Source organism: Paroedura picta, chromosome 15 (genome assembly GCF_049243985.1).
Source record: "Paroedura picta isolate Pp20150507F chromosome 15, Ppicta_v3.0, whole genome shotgun sequence".
NCBI classification, from domain to species: Eukaryota; Metazoa; Chordata; class Lepidosauria; order Squamata; family Gekkonidae; genus Paroedura; species Paroedura picta.
This window is the reverse complement of record NC_135383.1, coordinates 31,377,442-31,395,577: the sequence shown is the minus strand read 5'-3', so window position 1 is coordinate 31,395,577 and position 18,136 is coordinate 31,377,442. Positions and strand designations below refer to the sequence as shown.

At 52.6% G+C, this 18,136-nt stretch overlaps 1 protein-coding gene across 15 annotated transcripts in view; it reads right to left on the bottom strand.

Annotated features, from left to right (window-relative positions):
- RAP1GAP2 (RAP1 GTPase activating protein 2) overlaps positions 1 to 18,136 on the bottom strand; it is a 189,445-nt gene that overhangs the window by 20,014 nt on the left and 151,295 nt on the right. For all 15 annotated transcript variants that reach the window (XM_077312245.1, XM_077312246.1, XM_077312248.1 and 12 more), the window contains 3 exons: positions 5,318 to 5,458; positions 3,400 to 3,518; positions 890 to 1,003 (listed from right to left, as the gene is read on the bottom strand). In XM_077312245.1, the coding sequence (XP_077168360.1) occupies positions 890 to 1,003; positions 3,400 to 3,518; positions 5,318 to 5,458 (374 nt within the window). The remainder of the gene's footprint in view (positions 1 to 889; positions 1,004 to 3,399; positions 3,519 to 5,317; positions 5,459 to 18,136) is intronic.

Here is an 18,136-nt window from a genome sequence, read left to right as displayed (position 1 = left end):
CCGAAGTGGTGAGGCATATTATAAACAAACTACAGACCATCTCTTGTCTAGACTCAGGCAGATCTAGGCAGTCTGGAAACGCTTATGCCCAACTATACTATGGCCAAATTAAGCCCATTTGGTCTATCAAACTTTAAGACACCTTGCATGCCTAAGAGTAATGCTATAACGCTCTTTCCTGGGCCTACGAGTAATGCTATAACGCTCTTTCCTGGGCCTACGAGTAATGCTATAACGCTCTTTCCTGGGCCTAAGAGTAATGCTATAACGCTCTTTCCTGGGCCCAGTCACGTGCTACTGCAAAATCCATCCACGATGTGCCAAACGTGTACTGTGGAAACCATCTGGTTGAGAGTCCTTTCCCAAAGCTGCCCTTCCTCAGAGTGTGGCTTTGCATGGCCATGGATGGGAAGGGTGTGACTCCACTGCCATGATCTCCCTTGCTCGTGTCATTCTCCCGTGGACCTCCAGAGGGCGTCCTGAGACGTTTGTTAAAAGCCTCTACTGGCAACTCCCAGTGGGGAAAACCCACTTCCAGTGGAAGGGTGCAGGGAGAGCATGTCTTTGCAGCAGCAATGGCTGCACAATGGAGGTGTGAGTTCCTGCCTTGTGTAGGGGGTTGGACTAGATGACCCTGGAGGTACCCTCCGACTCCATGATTCTACGAGAGGAGTCCACGTCCACGTGGCAGTGATGGCTGCTGAAGACCTGAGCTCTTGGCTAGCCTGTCCAGCAGCTTTGCCTGCTTCCGTGGAGTGGGTGGGAAGCCTGGAAGCCTCCTCAGCAGTATTCCCATTGTGAAGCTTCTTGGGGAATGATCCCTGATCCTGGCTGACCCCGACTCGAAACAGAAGGAAGACCACCGGCAGGAGGCCTCTTTCACAATTACCTCTCTTTGTTAGGGCAGGTTTCTGGGGAGCTGGGATTTGAGGAGGCTTCTGGTTTCATTTCTTGGGAGGAATGTCCACCATCTAGCGTTCTGGGGTTTCCCGAGTCACTGTCACTATGAAGGAAGCAAAACAGAAGAAGTGGAATAAACCCGCCCCTCTCTTCCTGCACAAACCGTCTCCCTTTTAGGCAGCCTGGAGCTCAACTCCTCTTTTCATCCTGATCTTTGGCCCACATTTCCCCCCCCCCCAGCTGCATGGGCCTGGTGAAGCCATGGCGTGGCCACCCCCCCCAGAGACCTCCCTTTCCCTCCCCAAGCAGGGGCTGTGTGAAGGGGGGGGAGCGGCAGGGTGGTGACCCAGGGGAAAGCAAGGAGGTCTGGGAGGCCACGGAGCTGACTGGCACCTGCCTCTCTGGGGGGCTCCGAAGAGAAGGGTGGGGCTAAGGGGAAAGGGGGCACCAAAGGGTGCAGGGACAGCCATGGAGCAGGGAGTGGGGGGAGGGGGAGGGGCAGGGGCTCATGGAGGGGGGTCAGTTGCAGCCTCCCCCTCAGCCCCGCTTCTCTGGGAAATGCAGGAAAAATGAGAACTGGCACGGCGGTGTGGGGGACCCAGATCCTGACCCTCCTCCTCCTCCTCGCCAGGCCCCTGTTGCCTGGGTTACTTGGGACCATCTGTGTAGCCGGGAGCCCCCCATGGGATGGGGGTGGTTGGTGGGGTGGGGGAGGGGGTGTGCCTCCTTGAGGACCTCAGACACAGGAGGGGAGGAGGAGGGGGGAGAGCCAGCAGGAGGCCGCTGAGGCTGGGCACATGGGGAGGATGCTGGCAGGCGACCTTCCTGGCTTGCAAGGAAGATGACTTGTCTCCTAAAGGCACTCCGTATACACCAAGTCCCTTGGACTGCCAGGCGAACAAACCGGTCAGTCCTAGAGGAGATCAGCCCTGCCTGCTCCTTAGAAGGCCAGATCCTGAAGATGAAACTCAAATACTTTGGCCACCTCATGAGAAGGAAGGACTCCCTGGAGAAGAGCCTAATGCTGGGAGCGATCGAGGGCAGAAGAAGAAGGGGACGACAGAGAATGAGGTGGCTGGATGGAGTCACTGAAGCAGTCGGTGCAAACTTAAATGGACTCCGGGGAATGGTAGAGGACAGGAAGGCCTGGAGGATCATTGTCCATGGGGCCGCGATGGGTCGGACACGACTTCGCACCTAACAACAACAACAATACAAAAAGTAAACTACCCCCCCTCTTTATGTTATCCCTTGGGGAAAAAACTACCCTTGCATATAATTACATTTATTGGGGCTTTTGAGGATCCCCCAGTAAAGTGACTGCTTTCACTGTTCAGAATCAATTGTATGTATTTATTTGTTTGAGTAAAAAATAATATTGTCATTTGGGCTTTCCTGTGTCGTTTATGAAGTTTCCCTCTCGGGTGCCTGGCCCAGCAAGGCAACCGCAGCAGAGGAGCTCAACGCCTCAGCCTTCGGACAGTGGGGGAGGGAAGAGTCCCAAGAGGTGTGCCGTGCCCAGGGAGTGGACGTGGCTCAGCGACTCCTACGCTGATCATCTTTGGACAGCTCTAGCATTTGTGCAGCTGGGCCCTGGAGTTGTCAGGGCTTGTGTTTGCAGGGAGTATATTGGGCAGACTGCAGGAAGATGGACTCCTAACAAGCACCATCTGTAGACTCCTGGCACACGCAACTGGGACACTGGCAAAGAACACTGGCAGCGTCTCATGCCAGCCAGGTGCATCTTCAGGGCCAAGAGCAGCCAGGGGGAGGCCTGGGCATCAGGGCCGTGGCACGGACAGCTAAGCTTTCCAGGACCAGCTGGTGCAAAGCATCCAACAGAGGAGAGGCTGCCCCTTCCATAGACCATCAGCAATCCCTGGGAGAGATCCTGAGCGCATCCCGGGGACTCTGACGTGGGGGGCCGGGGGGACTCACTCGGGGGCGGGGCTCCCAGGCAGCCTGGCTCGTTCTCCCGAGGCTGCAGTCAGGACAAGGACCCACCCCACCCAAGGCCCTGAAGCAGCCAGAGAGTCCCCTGGAGAGCCCCCGGAAGCCCGGTCCCATCCGCAGGGCCAGGCTTGGCAGGCACTTGGAGGGGGTGACACGGGGCGGGGGAGGCTAGCCCCCCACAATCTTAGGATCGCCTGGCTACAATGCACAGGCCATACGATCAACAACACAATATGATTGTGATTGTGATTGTGATTAAAGTTAATTTAATTTCTAGCCTGTGGCGGGTTACAAACGTGCATAAAATCCCCAATAAAATCACCCCTAAAAAAATCCAAAACCTCCCTCAGAATGCCCAGCAGAACGAGATGATCTTTGGCTCCTTGAGCAGAAGAGCCCGTTCCTTTTCTCAAGCTGGGAAAATGTTCTTAGCCCTGAAAAAGCGGCCCTCTTTTTGGACGTCGTCAATCAAACACACACCGTTGCTGCATTTTGTTTTCCTGGCTAGCCCACACTGCTGCCGTGGCATCGAATCCCCCCAATTACCATCGACTCCGGGGCTCTGCCGGGCTCTCGGGCCCCGTGTGCAAGCGGGGGAACAGCCCCGACCGTCTCTTGATGGGGCTCCGGGACGGATTCTTGGCTGCCGCGGCTGACACGGGAGGCTGGCAAAGGAAGCAGAAAGGGCCCAGAAATCGCAGGGTGGCCTCCCTTCCTGTTCTGCCTGGAGGGAGGACCCTGGGGTGGGAGGACCCTGTGGCCATTCCTCCGTCTTCAGTTCGCCCTTCGGACAAGGAGCTCGTGCATGCCACCCCCCACCCACCCACCCACCCACCCACCCCCCGCAGTGTTCCCCATGTCCCTTGAGGAGGGCTGGGTGAAGGAGGAGGGCCCCGGGCCCCAGGCCACCCGGGGATCGCGAGGGCTGAGCGGGGACTTGCAGCCCGCCTCCCGGATCCGAGTTCAGGCTGGGCCTGCGTGAGTGTCCCCTGCATGCCTCCTTTGGTGATCTCAGGGCAGGGGCTGTGACTCAGGGGCAGGGCGGGAAGCTCCCTGGCTCCATCTCCCGTGGAACAGGCAGGCAGGCAGGGAGAGAAGGGAAAGGCCTGACATCTTTGCCTCAGGATTAGAGTCGCGGAGGATCAGCCTGGCAGGGGCAGAGCCCTGCGGGCGGAAGGGAACCTCCAGGTTGAGCCTCAGCTGGCCTCTCTGCCTGTCGCCGGCCACTGGCTGGGGCGGGACCATCGCTCTGGTGACGTGTCCGTGCGAAAGGTGGAGCCCTTCTGACTCTCCCCCCACAAGGTTGTGCTGCAGGGAGCCCCAGGCCACAAGGGGGGGGGGCTGTAGCCAGAGCGGAGGGGAATCAGGCAAGGCCGAGTGGGGAAGCGGGCAGGATCCGACCTCTTCTCTGGGGAAGAGTGGAATTACATAATGAGTAACTATTTTAAAGATGTTGGCTGTTTGAATGGAGAAGCACTATAAGCCTTCAGTTCCCATTTGTTCTCTCTTTGTTAAGAAAATCATACCCTTTCTGAGCTCAGCTATTTCCTGCCTCGTTCTGTGCATTTGCAGTCTGGAGTTCAGGCTCCCTCTAGGCATTTCTCAGTTTATACACCCAGAGCCATGCTGGAAGCATCTAAGAGAAGGACGTCCAACAAGAAAAAGATCTACCGTCTAAAACAGTTCAGTGAAGCCTCTCCACTAGCAACACTATCGCAGGGCATGTGGGCTTCTTTTTAAGTAGTCCTTCAGTGCAGCACTACTAGAAAGCAGCCAGAGGCCTAAAAGCAGGCAAAATCAAAGCACCTGCAGGGCACAAGAATGGGCCAGGACCAAGGTGCAACACGGGGGGGGGGGGAGAGCGGGGGGGGGTCTCCCAGCAAATTACACCGGCGTGCTTTAGGCCGGGGACCATTTGGTTCTTTGATCAACACATCTGCTGGGTCAGAAAGGGGTGTGGTTTGCAGAACTGAGGCCATCTCTTCCCTCCCTCAGCATGCTGTGACTACATGGCCCTGTTAGCATATTATTTGCTTCTCTGGATGCAGATGGACACTTTTCTTGAAAAGGAGTTAGAGAGGCTGATTCTTCCCCAGAGAAAGCACCGATTCCCTCCTCTCTGACACGGAGACTTCACAAGCTGCATTATTCAGGCAGGCTGTCCACCCGTTTCATTTTGTAAGAGCCAATGACAGGTTTAAGCAATCAGTGCTTCTTCTAACATTTCTTTTAGAAAGCAGAATCAAGTTTTTACATTCTGCGAAAACTGTTCTAAGGAGAGGCAGGATCACGACGTCACTGGCCCCTGCCAATCTATCCTGCACGCCATCGATGGCTTCTGCAGTGCATTCGCAGGAGCATTTTCACGCAGCTCTCAGAGCCGAGCAAAACGAGGACGTTTTCCGAAGGCGGCTGGCTCTTCTGGTGGAAAGTCTGCCCAGGCCTCCAGTTGTGCAGCACTTACCGAGAAGGTGCCCTTGGTGGCGTCAGCACTGTTGTGTGCAGCTCCCCCACTCAAGCTGCCGGGGATCCCCCCACTGGGGGGGTGCTTCTTCTGGCTCCCGCCCATCGCCTCCATGGAATGGCTGCGGACTCGGATGGCTCTCTGCGGAACAAACACAAAGATCTTCTGGTCGGAATCCGGGGCTGCTTTGGGAGCCTCTTTCCTCCCCGTCTTCTCCCCGGATTGTGCTGATGGCAGAAAGCAGCGAGTGTCTCTTACTATTTGCTGTGTTAAATACATTTGCTTTATTTCACTGAAATTTGCCACTTCGTTATATTTGAATCAATCCGCAACAACAGCCAACCAATGTTCAGAAGCTGGAGTGTGTTTTGGAACCGACTTTTATGCCAGGAACGTGTTAAATTTGAAATGTTCGGGACTTGGGCCACCTGCTAGGCAGAGCAAAGGCTGACTGTCTCACTGCAGTTGAGCAAGGAGCTGCTGGTGGGGCACGAGGCCCTCCCCTACTCCGGGGTGTCCTTAATCACACTGTGGGGTGTGCTAGGTTGGGCCAAGTTCACCCCAGTGAGCATCACTACAAGCACCTACTTGAACCTGAGGACTCCCAGGCTACAGGACAACATTCCAGCCACGCCCCCACCGTCTCCCCAAGGCTTTGTTTGGACATCCTACAAGGCAAAGCCAACAGGGAAGGCAGGAATCAAGGGCTATGGACCATGTCCCTAATGACAACAAAGAAGCTTTGCTGGTCCATGCCAGCAGGCAGGTACGGCTTCAAGGACTGGGACTGAGTGCCACTGATGACATTTCTGTCACCTTCTGTACCTTAGCCAGACATACCAGAGTCATGTATTCTGCAGGGGGTAGGACTAGATGACCCTGGAGGACCCTTCCAACTCTATGGTTCTATTTTTGGCTCTGGGACACTGTCTGCCCTCACTCTGGCCTTTCTTCTTAGATCGGCAGTGAGGGTCAGCACAATTGTCCTTGTGGGGGATGGGCAGGGGCCCAGGGCTCCCAAGAGGTTTGCTTCCCACCACAGGAAAACTCCTGCATCAGACCCAAGATTCGAGCTGTAAACATCCCCCCTCCCCCCCCCCATGGGTTTTGGGGGCAGCTTCACTTTGATCTTGCCAGAAGATGAAATGAAAAGCACACAAGACGCTGCTCTGAGCCAGGGCTGTGCCTGGAGCTCTCGCCTTCCTCCTCCTTTGGCCACACCGGAGCCAAAGCAATGGGGGGGGGAGGGGTGTGTGCTAAGCCTCCGGAGTCAAGCCATTTTCTGACCTGCCAGGCTGACAACTTCATTCATCAAATGGTGGGAGAGGCTTGGCCAGACTCACTTAACAGAAGCAGAGAAGCTTTCTGGGTGTCCAGATATGTTGACTGGGCTTGAGCAATGCAGGGCTGACCAAGACAAAGGTCCCTTCAGTTAGGGCAGCCATGCATCTACCTCAAAGAGTTCTGCCACCTCAGGAAGTAATTGCTGGCCAGGCTGGTTGATGTTTTCCTGGGACAACACCGCTGCTGGGCATTAACCTGGCGAAAGAGTTTCTCTCCTGTTATCAGCCGTGGTTTCCCTTTCACACAAGATGTGATGATCCATGTGGGAACCAACGACATGGTCATCAACACAATTGCATGTATTAAGGCTAACTTTGAAGATATTGGGAGGTAGCTGGACTGAAAGGGGACACAAGTGGTTTTCTCTTTGATCCTGCCTGCCAGGGGAAGAGGAATGAGTTGGCAGCTGAAGATAATGAAAGTGAATGGCTGGCTGTGCTGTTGGTGAGGGCAGGTGGAGTTTGGACCATGGGGTAGGTTTTCTAGAAGAGAGCCGGATAGCCCAGGAGGGGCTTCACTTATCCAAGGTGGGGAAGAATGTCCTTGGCAGGAACCTGGGGAGATTCATCAGGAGAGCTTTCAACGGAAGCCACAAGGGAGGGAGATGTCTAACTTGGGAATTCTAATGTAGGAGAGCCAATACTGATGGGCCGCCTGGGAAGGCTTCCGGGGCCCATAGACCAATGGCCAAGCATGGGCAACAAGCAGGAAGACCTCGAGCTTCGAAGGCAGACAGAGAGAGATGATGATGATGATGATGATTAGATTTATTTCCCGCCACTCCCTTGCGGCTCGTGGCGGGGAACAGCGTCCCAGAATCCCCATTAAAACCCCATTAAAACAATAATAGCGTTACCAATATTACCGGCATGGCAGAGAACGGCAACTCAACTTCCCCCCCTCCCACTACTGCCGGGTGGAGAGGAGGTCCTGATGATGTTTTACTTCGGGTCTGAATCCTGAGTCCCCGGGGGGGGGGGGGCATTGATCTATATTATCGGCCCCGGCCTCAACCATAAACCTGGCGGAAGAGCTCCGTTTTGCAGGCCCTGCGGAACGTTGAAAGATCCCGCAGGGCCTGCAGCTCTCCCGGGAGCTCATTCCACTAGGTTGGGGCCAGGACCGAAAAGACCCTGGTCCTGGTTGAGGTTAGGCGTGCTTCTCTAGGGCCGGGAACGGTTCAGAGGGCATTACAGAGACCTGGTGAAATGAATCCCATGGCTAGAGTGCACCAGAAAAGATTGACAAGAAGGTGGCGTGGCAGTTTAATCATTAAAGACAAGAGTCTCCCATGGGCCAGGATGCTGGGAGAGAAGGAGCCCGTGACGGGGGGGGGGGGGGGGCTCTCTCTAGGCCAGAGCTATTGTGTGCTCAAGCCATGACTGTTCCAGCAAGATGGAAACATCAAGGGATCCAGGAAGCCTGTTTGGATGAACAGAGAACTTCAGGAGGGGCTAAGGAAGAAAAAGGAAATGTTCATGAAATGGAGGGAAGGACAGAGCTCGAAAGAAGAGGATCTGCAGAGAGCCAGTTTGGTGTCGTGGTTAGGAGTGGGGACTTCTCATCTGGCATGCCAGGTTCGATTCCTTGCTCCCCCACATGCAGCCAGCTGGGTGACCTTGGGCTCGCCACGGCACTGATAAAACTGTTCTGACCGGGAAGTGATCTCAGGGCTCTCTCAGCCTCACCCACCCCACAGGGTGTCTGTTGTGGGGAGAGGAATGGGAAGGCGAGTGTAAGCCGCTTTGAGCCTCCTTTGGGTAGGGAAAAGCGGCATATAAGAACCAACTCTTCTTCTTCTTCACTGTAGGTCAGTCACTAGAGAGGCCAAAGCTGGGAGTGAGCTGAGACTGGCCAGGGAAGCCCATTAAAACAAGAAAAGCTTCTTCAGATATGTGAGGAGCAAACGTAAGGTGTTGAAGAGGGATGTAGACAAACTGGAGCGTGTCCAGAGGAGGGCAACAAAGATGGGGAGGGGTTTGGAGACCAAGACGTATGAGGAAAGGTTGGGGGAGCTTGGTCTGTTTAGCCTGGAGAAGAGACTACTGAGAGGGGATCTGATAACCATCTTCAAGTATTTAAAAGGCTGCCACGTAGAGGATGGAGCAGAGTTGTTCTCTCTTGCCCCAGAGGGACAGACCACAATGAATGGGATGAAATCAATGCAAAAGAAATTCCGTCTAAACATCTGGAAGAAGTTCATAGAATCATAGAATCATAGAATCATAGAATCATAGAGTTGGAAGGGGCCATACAGGCCATCTAGTCCAACCCCCTGCTCAACGCAGGATTAGCCCTAAGCATCCTAAAGCATCCAAGAAAAGTGTGTATCCAACCTTTGCTTGAAGACTGCCAGTGAGGGGGCGCTCACCACCTCCTTAGGCAGCCTATTCCACTGCTGAACGACTCTGACTGAGAAAAACTTTTTCCTGATATCTAGCCTATATCGTTGTACTTGAAGTTTAAACCCATTACTCCGTGTCCTTTCCTCTGCAGCCAGCAGAAACAGCATCCTGCCCTCCTCCAAGTGACAACCTTTCAAATACTTAAAGAGGGCTATCATGTCCCCTCTCAACCTCCTTTTCTCCAGGCTGAACATTCCCAAGTCCCTCAACCTATCTTCATAGGGCTTGGTCCCTTGGTCCCAGATCATCTTCGTCGCTCTCCTCTGTACCCTTTCAATTTTATCTACGTCCTTCTTGAAGTGAGGCCTCCAGAACTGCACACAGTACTCCAGGTGTGGTCTGACCAGTGCCGTATACAATGGGACTATGACATCTTGTGATTTTGATGTGATGCCTCTGTTGATACAGCCCAAAATGGCATTTGCCTTTTTTACCGCTGCATCACACTGCCTGCTCATGTTTAGTTTACAATCCACAAGTACCCCAAGGTCTCGTTCACACACAGTGCTACCTAGAAGCGTATCCCCCATCCAGTAGGCATGCTTTTCATTTTTCTGACCCAGATGCAGAACTTTACACTTATCTTTATTAAATTGCATCTTGTTCTCATTTGCCCATTTTTCCATTGTGTTCAGATCTCGTTGAACTCTGTCTCTATCTTCCGGAGTATTTGCCAGTCCTCCCAATTTGGTGTCATCTGCAAACTTGATGAGTAGTCCCTCCACCCCCTCATCTAGATCATTAATAAATATGTTAAAAAGTACCGGGCCAAGCACCGAGCCCTGAGGTACCCTGCTACTCACCTCTCTCCAGTCTGATGAAACACCATTGACAACAACTCTTTGAGTGCGGTTCTCTAACCAATTCCCTATCCACCTGACTATCTGAAAATCCAGATTGCAGTCCTTCAATTTATCCATCAGAACATCATGGGGAACCTTGTCAAAAGCTTTACTAAAATCCAAGTAAACGACATCAACCGAATTTCCCCGATCCAGCAAACCTGTTACTTGGTCAAAAAAGGAAACCAGGTTGGTCTGGCAGGACCTGTTGGAGACAAATCCATGCTGACTTCCTTGGATCACCAAATTGTCCTCCAGATTTTTGCAGATCGCTCCCTTTAATAGCTGCTCCATTATCTTCCCCACAACAGAGGTCAGACTCACTGGTCTGTAGTTTCCCGGGTCATCCTTCCTCTCTTTTTTGAAGATCGGAATAACATTTGCTCTCTTCCAGTCCTCCGGGACATCTCCAGTCCTTAAAGAGATTCCGAAGATGATGGACAAGGGCTGTGCAAGTTCTCTGGAAAGTTCTTTGAGTACTCTCGGGTGCATTTCATCCAGACCAGGGGATTTGAACTCATCCAGTGCAGCTAAATGCCTCTCGACAACCTCTCTATCCATGTTAACCTGCCACCCAGACACTATCCTTTGGCTACGGCCATCTCTAGATGTGCCTAAACACTTTGATCTGTGGGAAAAAACAGATGTAAAATAGGCACTAAGCCTTTCTACTTTCTCTGCATCTTCCATTAGAGTTTGTCCATCCGCACCCAACAGTGGGCCTATTGCCTCCTTTACTTTACGTTTGCTCCTCACATAACTGAAAAATCTTTTCTTGTTACAATGGGCTTCCCTGGCCAATCGTAGCTCACTCTCAGCTTTGGCCTTTCTGATGATTGATCTACAGTGCCTAGTAACCTGTAGGTACTCTTCTTTAGATCTCTGTCCTTCCCTCCATTTCCTGAACATTTTCCTTTTCTTTCTTAGTTCCTCTTGAAGTTCTCTGTTCATCCAAATAGGATTCTTAGAGCTCCTGCAGTGTTTTCGTCTTTCTGGGATAGTCATTGATTGAGCATGCAATAGCTCTTGTTTGAGTAGCGCCCACCCTTCACATGCTCCCTTCCCTTCCAGCATTCTCGTCCATGGTATGACACTCATCATGTCTCTGAGTTTATTAAAGTTTGCCCTACGAAAATCCAACATCCGCGTCTGGCTACAAGCTTCCTTGGCTCCCCATTTCAAAAGGAATTCTATGAGGACATGGTCACTTCCCCCTAGGGTCCCCACCTCCTTCACCTCATCCACCAACTCTTGCCTGTTGGTCAGTATTAAGTCCAGCATGGCTGAACCTCTTGTGGGTTCATCTACCATTTGATACATGAAATTGTCAGCCAGGCAGGTCAGAAAGTTGCATGACTGAGGACGCTTCGCAGAGTTTGTTTCCCAGCACACATCTGGGAAATTGAAGTCACCCATGATGACAAGATCCTGCCGCCTGGATATTTTCTCAATCTGCTCACCAAGTGCAGCATCCACATCCTCTCGTTGGTCAGGCGGTCGGTAGCAGACACCAACCACCACACTGTTTGTTTTCCCCTCGCTTATTTTCATCCAGATGCTTTCCAGTGTAGATATGCTGTCCTTCACTAGAATTTCCTGACAGGTAAGCCCTTTCCTCACATACAGTGCCACTCCTCTACCTCTTCAATCCATTCTGTTTTTTCTGAACAGTTCATATCCATAGACACACTTCCTCCCATGGTCCCTTCCTACCCAACCACAGGACCTCCGTCTTTGCAGGGTTGAGCTTCAGGCGACTCTGCTTGATCCATTTTGTCACTGCTTCCAGACATCTGGCTAAGGATTCTGGGGGGGGGGGGAGTCAGGGCGGTCATCCATCAAGAGGAAGAGCTGGTGGTAACCCGCATATTGGTGGCAACCCAGCCCAAACCTCCGCACCAGCTGAGCCAGAATTTCCTACATTCTGTATGGGGTTGGACTAGATGACCCTTGAAGTACCTTCCAACTCTATGATTCTGATAGTTCAGCAACAGAATCAACTGCCTCTGGAGGGGCTGAGCAGTGGCTGGACAGATCCTTCCACGGATGCTTTAGGCTGATCGAGCACAGGACTAGAGGGACTGTGTGGCCCCTTCCATCTCTATGGTTCCCTGTTCTTCCCTCCCCTCTGGAATCCCCCTCCTCCTCCACTTGCAGCCATCTGGGTGATCACGGGCCAGATCTGTCCAAGCTCTGTCAGCCCCACCAACCTCATATGGTGCCTGTTGTGGGGAGAGGAAGAAAGGGCCACTGAGAGAAAAGTGGGCCCAAAAAAGCCACTCCTCTCCTTCTTCCTCTTCCCACTGGAGAGAGGCACATGGCCCAGCGGAAATGGCGATGGGCAGGGTGCTGATTCTCCCTCCCCCTGCCCGTCGTTCCTGTGTTGTTTTCGAGGGGATTGGTGCTCCACTGACTTCGAGGGGCGGGTTTTGGGGAGGCACCGCAGGCAGCATGGGGTCCATGAGCACCACTCTGCTCCTTCTCACGCAGGGGTTCCCAAAGTGGGCGATGGAAGGATCCAGGGGGTAGTGAGAAACTCTGCGGCAGCAGCCTGACTCTTCCTGCTGTGGCTGCGTTTCCCTAATGAGAGACGTTCCAGTGGGCCTTGCCTTTGCCTCCCTCGACTTCCTCAGGGGTCTCCCACCCCAGGGCCTGCCAGGCCCCCCCCTGCTTGGCAGCCCCAGAAGGTGGGCCGGGGGGGGATCCTCTTCCTGCTGAGCTCCTTCCCTCCCCAGGCTCCACCCTGGAGCTCCAGGGAGTTCACCCTTTCCCCAAAGTCTCCATCTGGGCTGGTCTATTGGGAGCAAACAAACAAACAAACAAACAAACAAACAAACAAACAAACAAACAGCTTGCTCCTGGGGGGGTCATTGCTTTCTTCTCTCCCTCTCCCCACCCCCACCTGTCTGTCTCCCCAGTGAGGACCCAAAATGGCCTTGACAACGACTCTTTAAAAGAACACATTTCTTTCAGGACTAAAACATGACTGCTGCATAACCGCCAACTGCATTCACACTGGACCTAACCCCGGAAAGAGGTGTGTGTCCGTATGTGTCGGAGGGGGGGCAACACTAGGGATGGGCCCTGGGACCCGGGGCGGGAGGGGCGGCAGCCAGAAAACATTTGGGAATCATTGCTCTAAAGTGTATCCAGGCCTGCATCAGAGGGTCTCTCACAAAGCTGCCTTTTGGTGTATATTAATTTGCAGGTATCAGTCATTCAAATATGAATCTGCCACCCTTGTTTACAAACACCGACCCCAAGGCAGGTAGCTCTCTGTTTCTAAAACTATCTCTTGCTTGCTGACTTGACTCTTGATGATGCAAGATGATGATATCCAAGCAGCAGGACCTTGTCATCATGGGTGACTTCAATTTCCCAGATGTGTGCTGGGAAACAAACTCTGCGAAGCGTCCTCAGTCATGCAAGTTTCTGACCTGCCTGGCTGACAATTTCATTTATCAAATGGTAGATGAACCCACAAGAGGTTCAGCCATACTGGACTTAATACTGACCAACAGGCAAGAGTTGGTGGATGAGGTGAAGGAGGTGGGGACCCTAGGGGGAAGTGACCATGTCCTCATAGAATTCCTTTTGAGATGGGGAGCCAAGGAAGCTTGTAGCCAGACGCGGATGTTGGATCTTCGTAGGGCAAACTTTAATAAACAGAATCAATTATAGGGGGGGGGGGTAGAGGAAAAAGTGAAACCAAGAAGTTCTCTTGAAATCTGGAGTGACTGGATAAATGTCTCTGCAGTTCTGTGTTTTGAGCCCCCCCCCCTATAATGGTGGTAGCTGTGAGATTCCAACCTCCGCTCTTTATTGGTTGTGTACACACTCCTGTCTCATACAACAGCTGTATGTTTTTGTACAGAACTCTCTGCAACCCTTCCAGGCCCTTGATTATGGGGCTGGGACAAACTGCTCATCATCCCCCCCCCCCCCCCGTGCTGCTCGTGGTCTGGCAGATACCCACTCCCTTGACGTGGCCAGGGGGGGCCATATGTGGCTGCTGATGCCCATCAACTCACAAACCAACCCCCCCCCCCAAAAAAAGCCATGGCAGGCATCATCTCCCCCTTGTAGAAGGAACAGAGAAGCAGCATCCTGTTCTTGGCCGGCTGCAGAGAAGTCCAGGCCTGGACCGGGATCTCCCCCCCCCCCATCTAACGCCCTCGGAAGGCAGGAGACATTGAGCGAGTGAGGGCCACGAGGAGACACGCCTGGCCAGTCGGACACAGGCCGTGCCTGGGCTTCTGAGCCCCGAAGCAGACAAACAGGGGCCACGTGCCACGGGCAGGAGACAGTGAGGGGGGATGGCTGGGTGGGTGGCTGTGTGCCCCTGTCCTCCCAGCCCCCCAGCAGGGGCGGGGAACAAGGGAACTCAGGCAGAGGGGCCCCTTCCAGTCTCCTAATTCCCAGGGACTTGAGGCAGCAACCAAGAGCTTCGTGCTATCCCTCCTGAAAGAAAGCTCAATTCGGAACACCTGTCAGTAGGGACACCAGATGGGGCTGCAAACAAGATACGGGTTTTCTGCACGCTCAGGAGACTCGCTGGGAGTGCAGGAAAATTGTGGCGAATGAAGAAAGACCTTCCTCAAACGCCCACGCGAGGGCAGAACACCAGCCTGTCCCCTGAACGCCAGCGGTTGGGAAAGGGAGCGACAGGAGGCCCTGGGGGTGGGGATTTGGGACCTCTGGGATTCCTTCTGGAATGCCCATATCAGAGGTGTTTCTGTGGCACAGAGAGGCTTTGGGCGTGGTGTTTTGCCAGAGAGACAGTGTGCGTGTGTGTGCAGACCAGGACAATACTATGCACGTGAAACAAACAAACACCAACACCATTTCATTGTATTTTGAGTCACACTAAGAAAGTGGCACACAAAACAAACGTACAGAAATGTCTGTTTCTCCTTGCAAAAAATGTCTGTTTCTCCTTGCAGATGATACCACTCTAAGCAGATGATACCACTCTAATGGCAGAAAGTGAAGAGAAACTAAAGAGCCTGTTGATGTGGGTGAAGGAGGAGAGTGCAAAAGTTGGCTTGAAACTCAACATCAAGAAAACAAAGATCATGGCATCTGGTCCTCTCAATTCCTGGCAAATAGAAGGGGAAGAAATGGAGATAGTGACAGATTTTATTTTCCTGGGCTCCAAGATCACTGCAGATGGGGACTGCAGCAAAGAAATTAAAAGACGCTTGCTCCTGGGGAGGAAAGCTATGGCAAATCTAGACAGCATCCTAAAAAGCAGAGACATCACCCTGCCAACAAAAGTGCGTTTAGTCAAGGCTATGGTCTTCCCAGTTGCAATGCATGGCTGCAAAAGTTGGACCATAAGGAAGGCCGAGTGTCAAAGAATTGAGGCTTTTGAACTGTGGTGCTGGAGAAGGCTCTTGCGAGTCCCTTGGACTGCAAGGCGAACAAACCGGTCAGTCCTAGAGGAGATCAGCCCTGACTGCTCTTTAGAAGGCCAGATCCTGAAGATGAAACTCAAATACTTTGGCCACCTCATGAGAAGGAAGGACTCCCTGGAGAAGAGCCTAATGCTGGGAGCGATCGAGGGCAAAAGAAGAAGGGGACGACAGAGAATGAGGTGGCTGGATGGAGTCACTGAAGCAGTAGGTGCAAACTTAAATGGACTCCGGGGAATGGTAGAGGACAGGAAGGCCTTGAGGATCATTGTCCATGGGGTTGCGATGGGTCGGACACGACTTCACACATAACAACAAGAAAGTGGCACACAAAACAAACGTACAGAAATGTCTGTTTCTCCTTGCAAAAAAAGGTTGTTTTTCAAAACTGCTCAATATTTAGAATTTCAAATAACCTGGTATAGAACCCTGGCAGCAGGATCTCCCCCCCCCCAGCTCCCCTCCCCCCAGAGCATCTGGCATTAAAATGCCCCCGGCCTTCGGATCCTTCTGCTTAGTCATCATAAATCACAGCCGGGGGGGGGGGCTCCCTCTGCTCCTCCGCAGCCCACATTAGCCAATCCCACGGGCTTCCACGGCAAGTGGTTATTATTTAGTATTTATTAGATTTTTAATTATGATTATTTGTTGTTGTTATTATTAGTTATTAATTAGATTTAATAACTAATAACAACAACAACAAATAATAACAACGGCTGCTCTTGGCCCAGCCAGCTCGCGGTGGTTTACAACAGAAAAGTAAAACAACAATAAAAGAGCCATAATAACTATAATAACAACCAGTCTCCCTAAGACTCAGCAGGTCTAATCCAGCCCCATGCCTCAAGGTCGGTGTCTGGAGGAGGGCCACGTAGACCTTCCTTATCCTGGCCTCCCCAGTGGCCACCAACGCAGCTGCCTCAGCACAGGCTGGAAATGGACTCTCCAAGATGCTCCTGCAGCCGCATTTTGCACCAGCTGCGTAGTCAGTTTGCAACTAGCTTCCTCTGCAGGGTCTTCCTTGCTGGTGCCCCCCCCCCCCAAGTACCAGCCCTGCTTAGCTTCCCAGATGTGATGCGATCCGGCTCTCTAGGCATACATGGACTACAATAACCAGGAGCCCCTGCCAGTGTGCACTTTCCAGACCACGGACATCCAGATCATGGACAACTGGCGAGCCACAGTCTGGCCACCCCTGGGTGATGGCATATCCTTCCACCTCCCCATCCTTCCCGGTATGGGACTAATTCTTGAGAAGCTGCCATCTCATGGTGAAGCAGGGAATGCCACAGATTCAGAGACATAGAAGGGTGCAGAAATTGTTCTGTGGGGCATTTCCCCAGTTTAACTTGCCCTTCTGGAGAGGAAATACTGAGATCCGGAAAACCATACAGAGAAAAGAGTCCATTTCTTTTTCCCAGAGCCCCACCCCAGCCAGGGAGGGCACTGCCCGCTCTGGCCAGTTTATAGTGTTCGTTTTTCAAAAGCAGTGGGAGAGCCTGCCACAAATATCCTTTGGCTGCATTTCATTCAGGCCTCACTGGGCCAATTCTTACATTACAAAGTTCTTGGGGCTGCTAAGAAGATTTCATTTCACTCACTTGAGAAACACAAACATTTCCCAACAAAGCAAACATGGGGGAGGGAAGAGGCTGTAACCCCTTTTCCCGCTGGTGGGCCGCCGTCCTGATCCAAAGCGGTCCAGGGCATGCCTGGGGAGACCCATGGGAGACCAAGTCCTTAACAGGGACTATGACAAAGACTTTGTACTGTGAGGATCGGCCTGAGGTCTCAGTGTTGCCTTCCAGAACTGGGCCTGTCTAGACGGAACCGGGAGGGTTGCAGTGCTCAAGAGATCATAGCAGAAGGAAATAAGTTCATTACCAGCTTTTCTATTCTGAAACCCTTGAAAGGAGGGATACAAACATTTTCTGTCATGGTCATTCTAGCCCTTGATGTGAAGTCAAAGAAAGACGTGTATCTTTTAAAACTGTTTATTCCTACATGTCTGGCTTGAAATGTACCTGGAGAGAAACAGGATTTAATATAACTTAATAATAAATGAGTAATATTAATTTGACAATGGCCGTCTGGGGCCGCCTGCAGCCCACTGCAGCCTCCCCTGTTCTCTCTCCCATTAGATATTTTGCACATGAGTCACCCTGAGCAGCAAAGAGGCCACCAGGCACACCAGCAGCGCTGTCCAGAGTGGGAATGGCACCTGCCAAATGACACGCACAGCCGTTTTCGTCGCAAGCTCGGAGATGCCCTGAAATGCCAAAAGAGCAAGAAAGTCCCATTTCACGGAGGCAAAAGGCAGAGGGAAGTTCAGTGCTGACAGACCAAGGACCTCTGCCTAAAACTGGGTTTCTGCCGGTCTGCAGCATCTGGCACGCGCCAAGGGGGAAGGGGTAGGGGCTTGCTCTTAGGAGGCGAGGTGAGCAGTCATCTTGAGACAGGGGGCTGCAGGGGACCGGATAATGCAATGGACCTTTGGGAACCCCTCGTATTTAACCTCACAGAGGGCTTGCTTTGCAGGGAGACAGAAGGATTGTGCTTCTTCCCGTTTCTTCTGCCAGTTTTGCTTAACTCTGTGCTGTGCTAAAGATGTGCTTTTGAATCTTGTTCTTTTATCAGTTTGTAGCCTGCCATAGCTCTCTGACCACATAGCGCTCCTCAATCTTGGAAATGCTAGCCCAGGACGGAGAGAAGACCCAGAGTCAAGGCAGGGAGCTTGGCAAGCAGCTCTTCCTCTGGAGGGGTCACTTGTCCCGTCCCCCCCTCCCCAGCACTCATGGGGCCATGGGAGACACT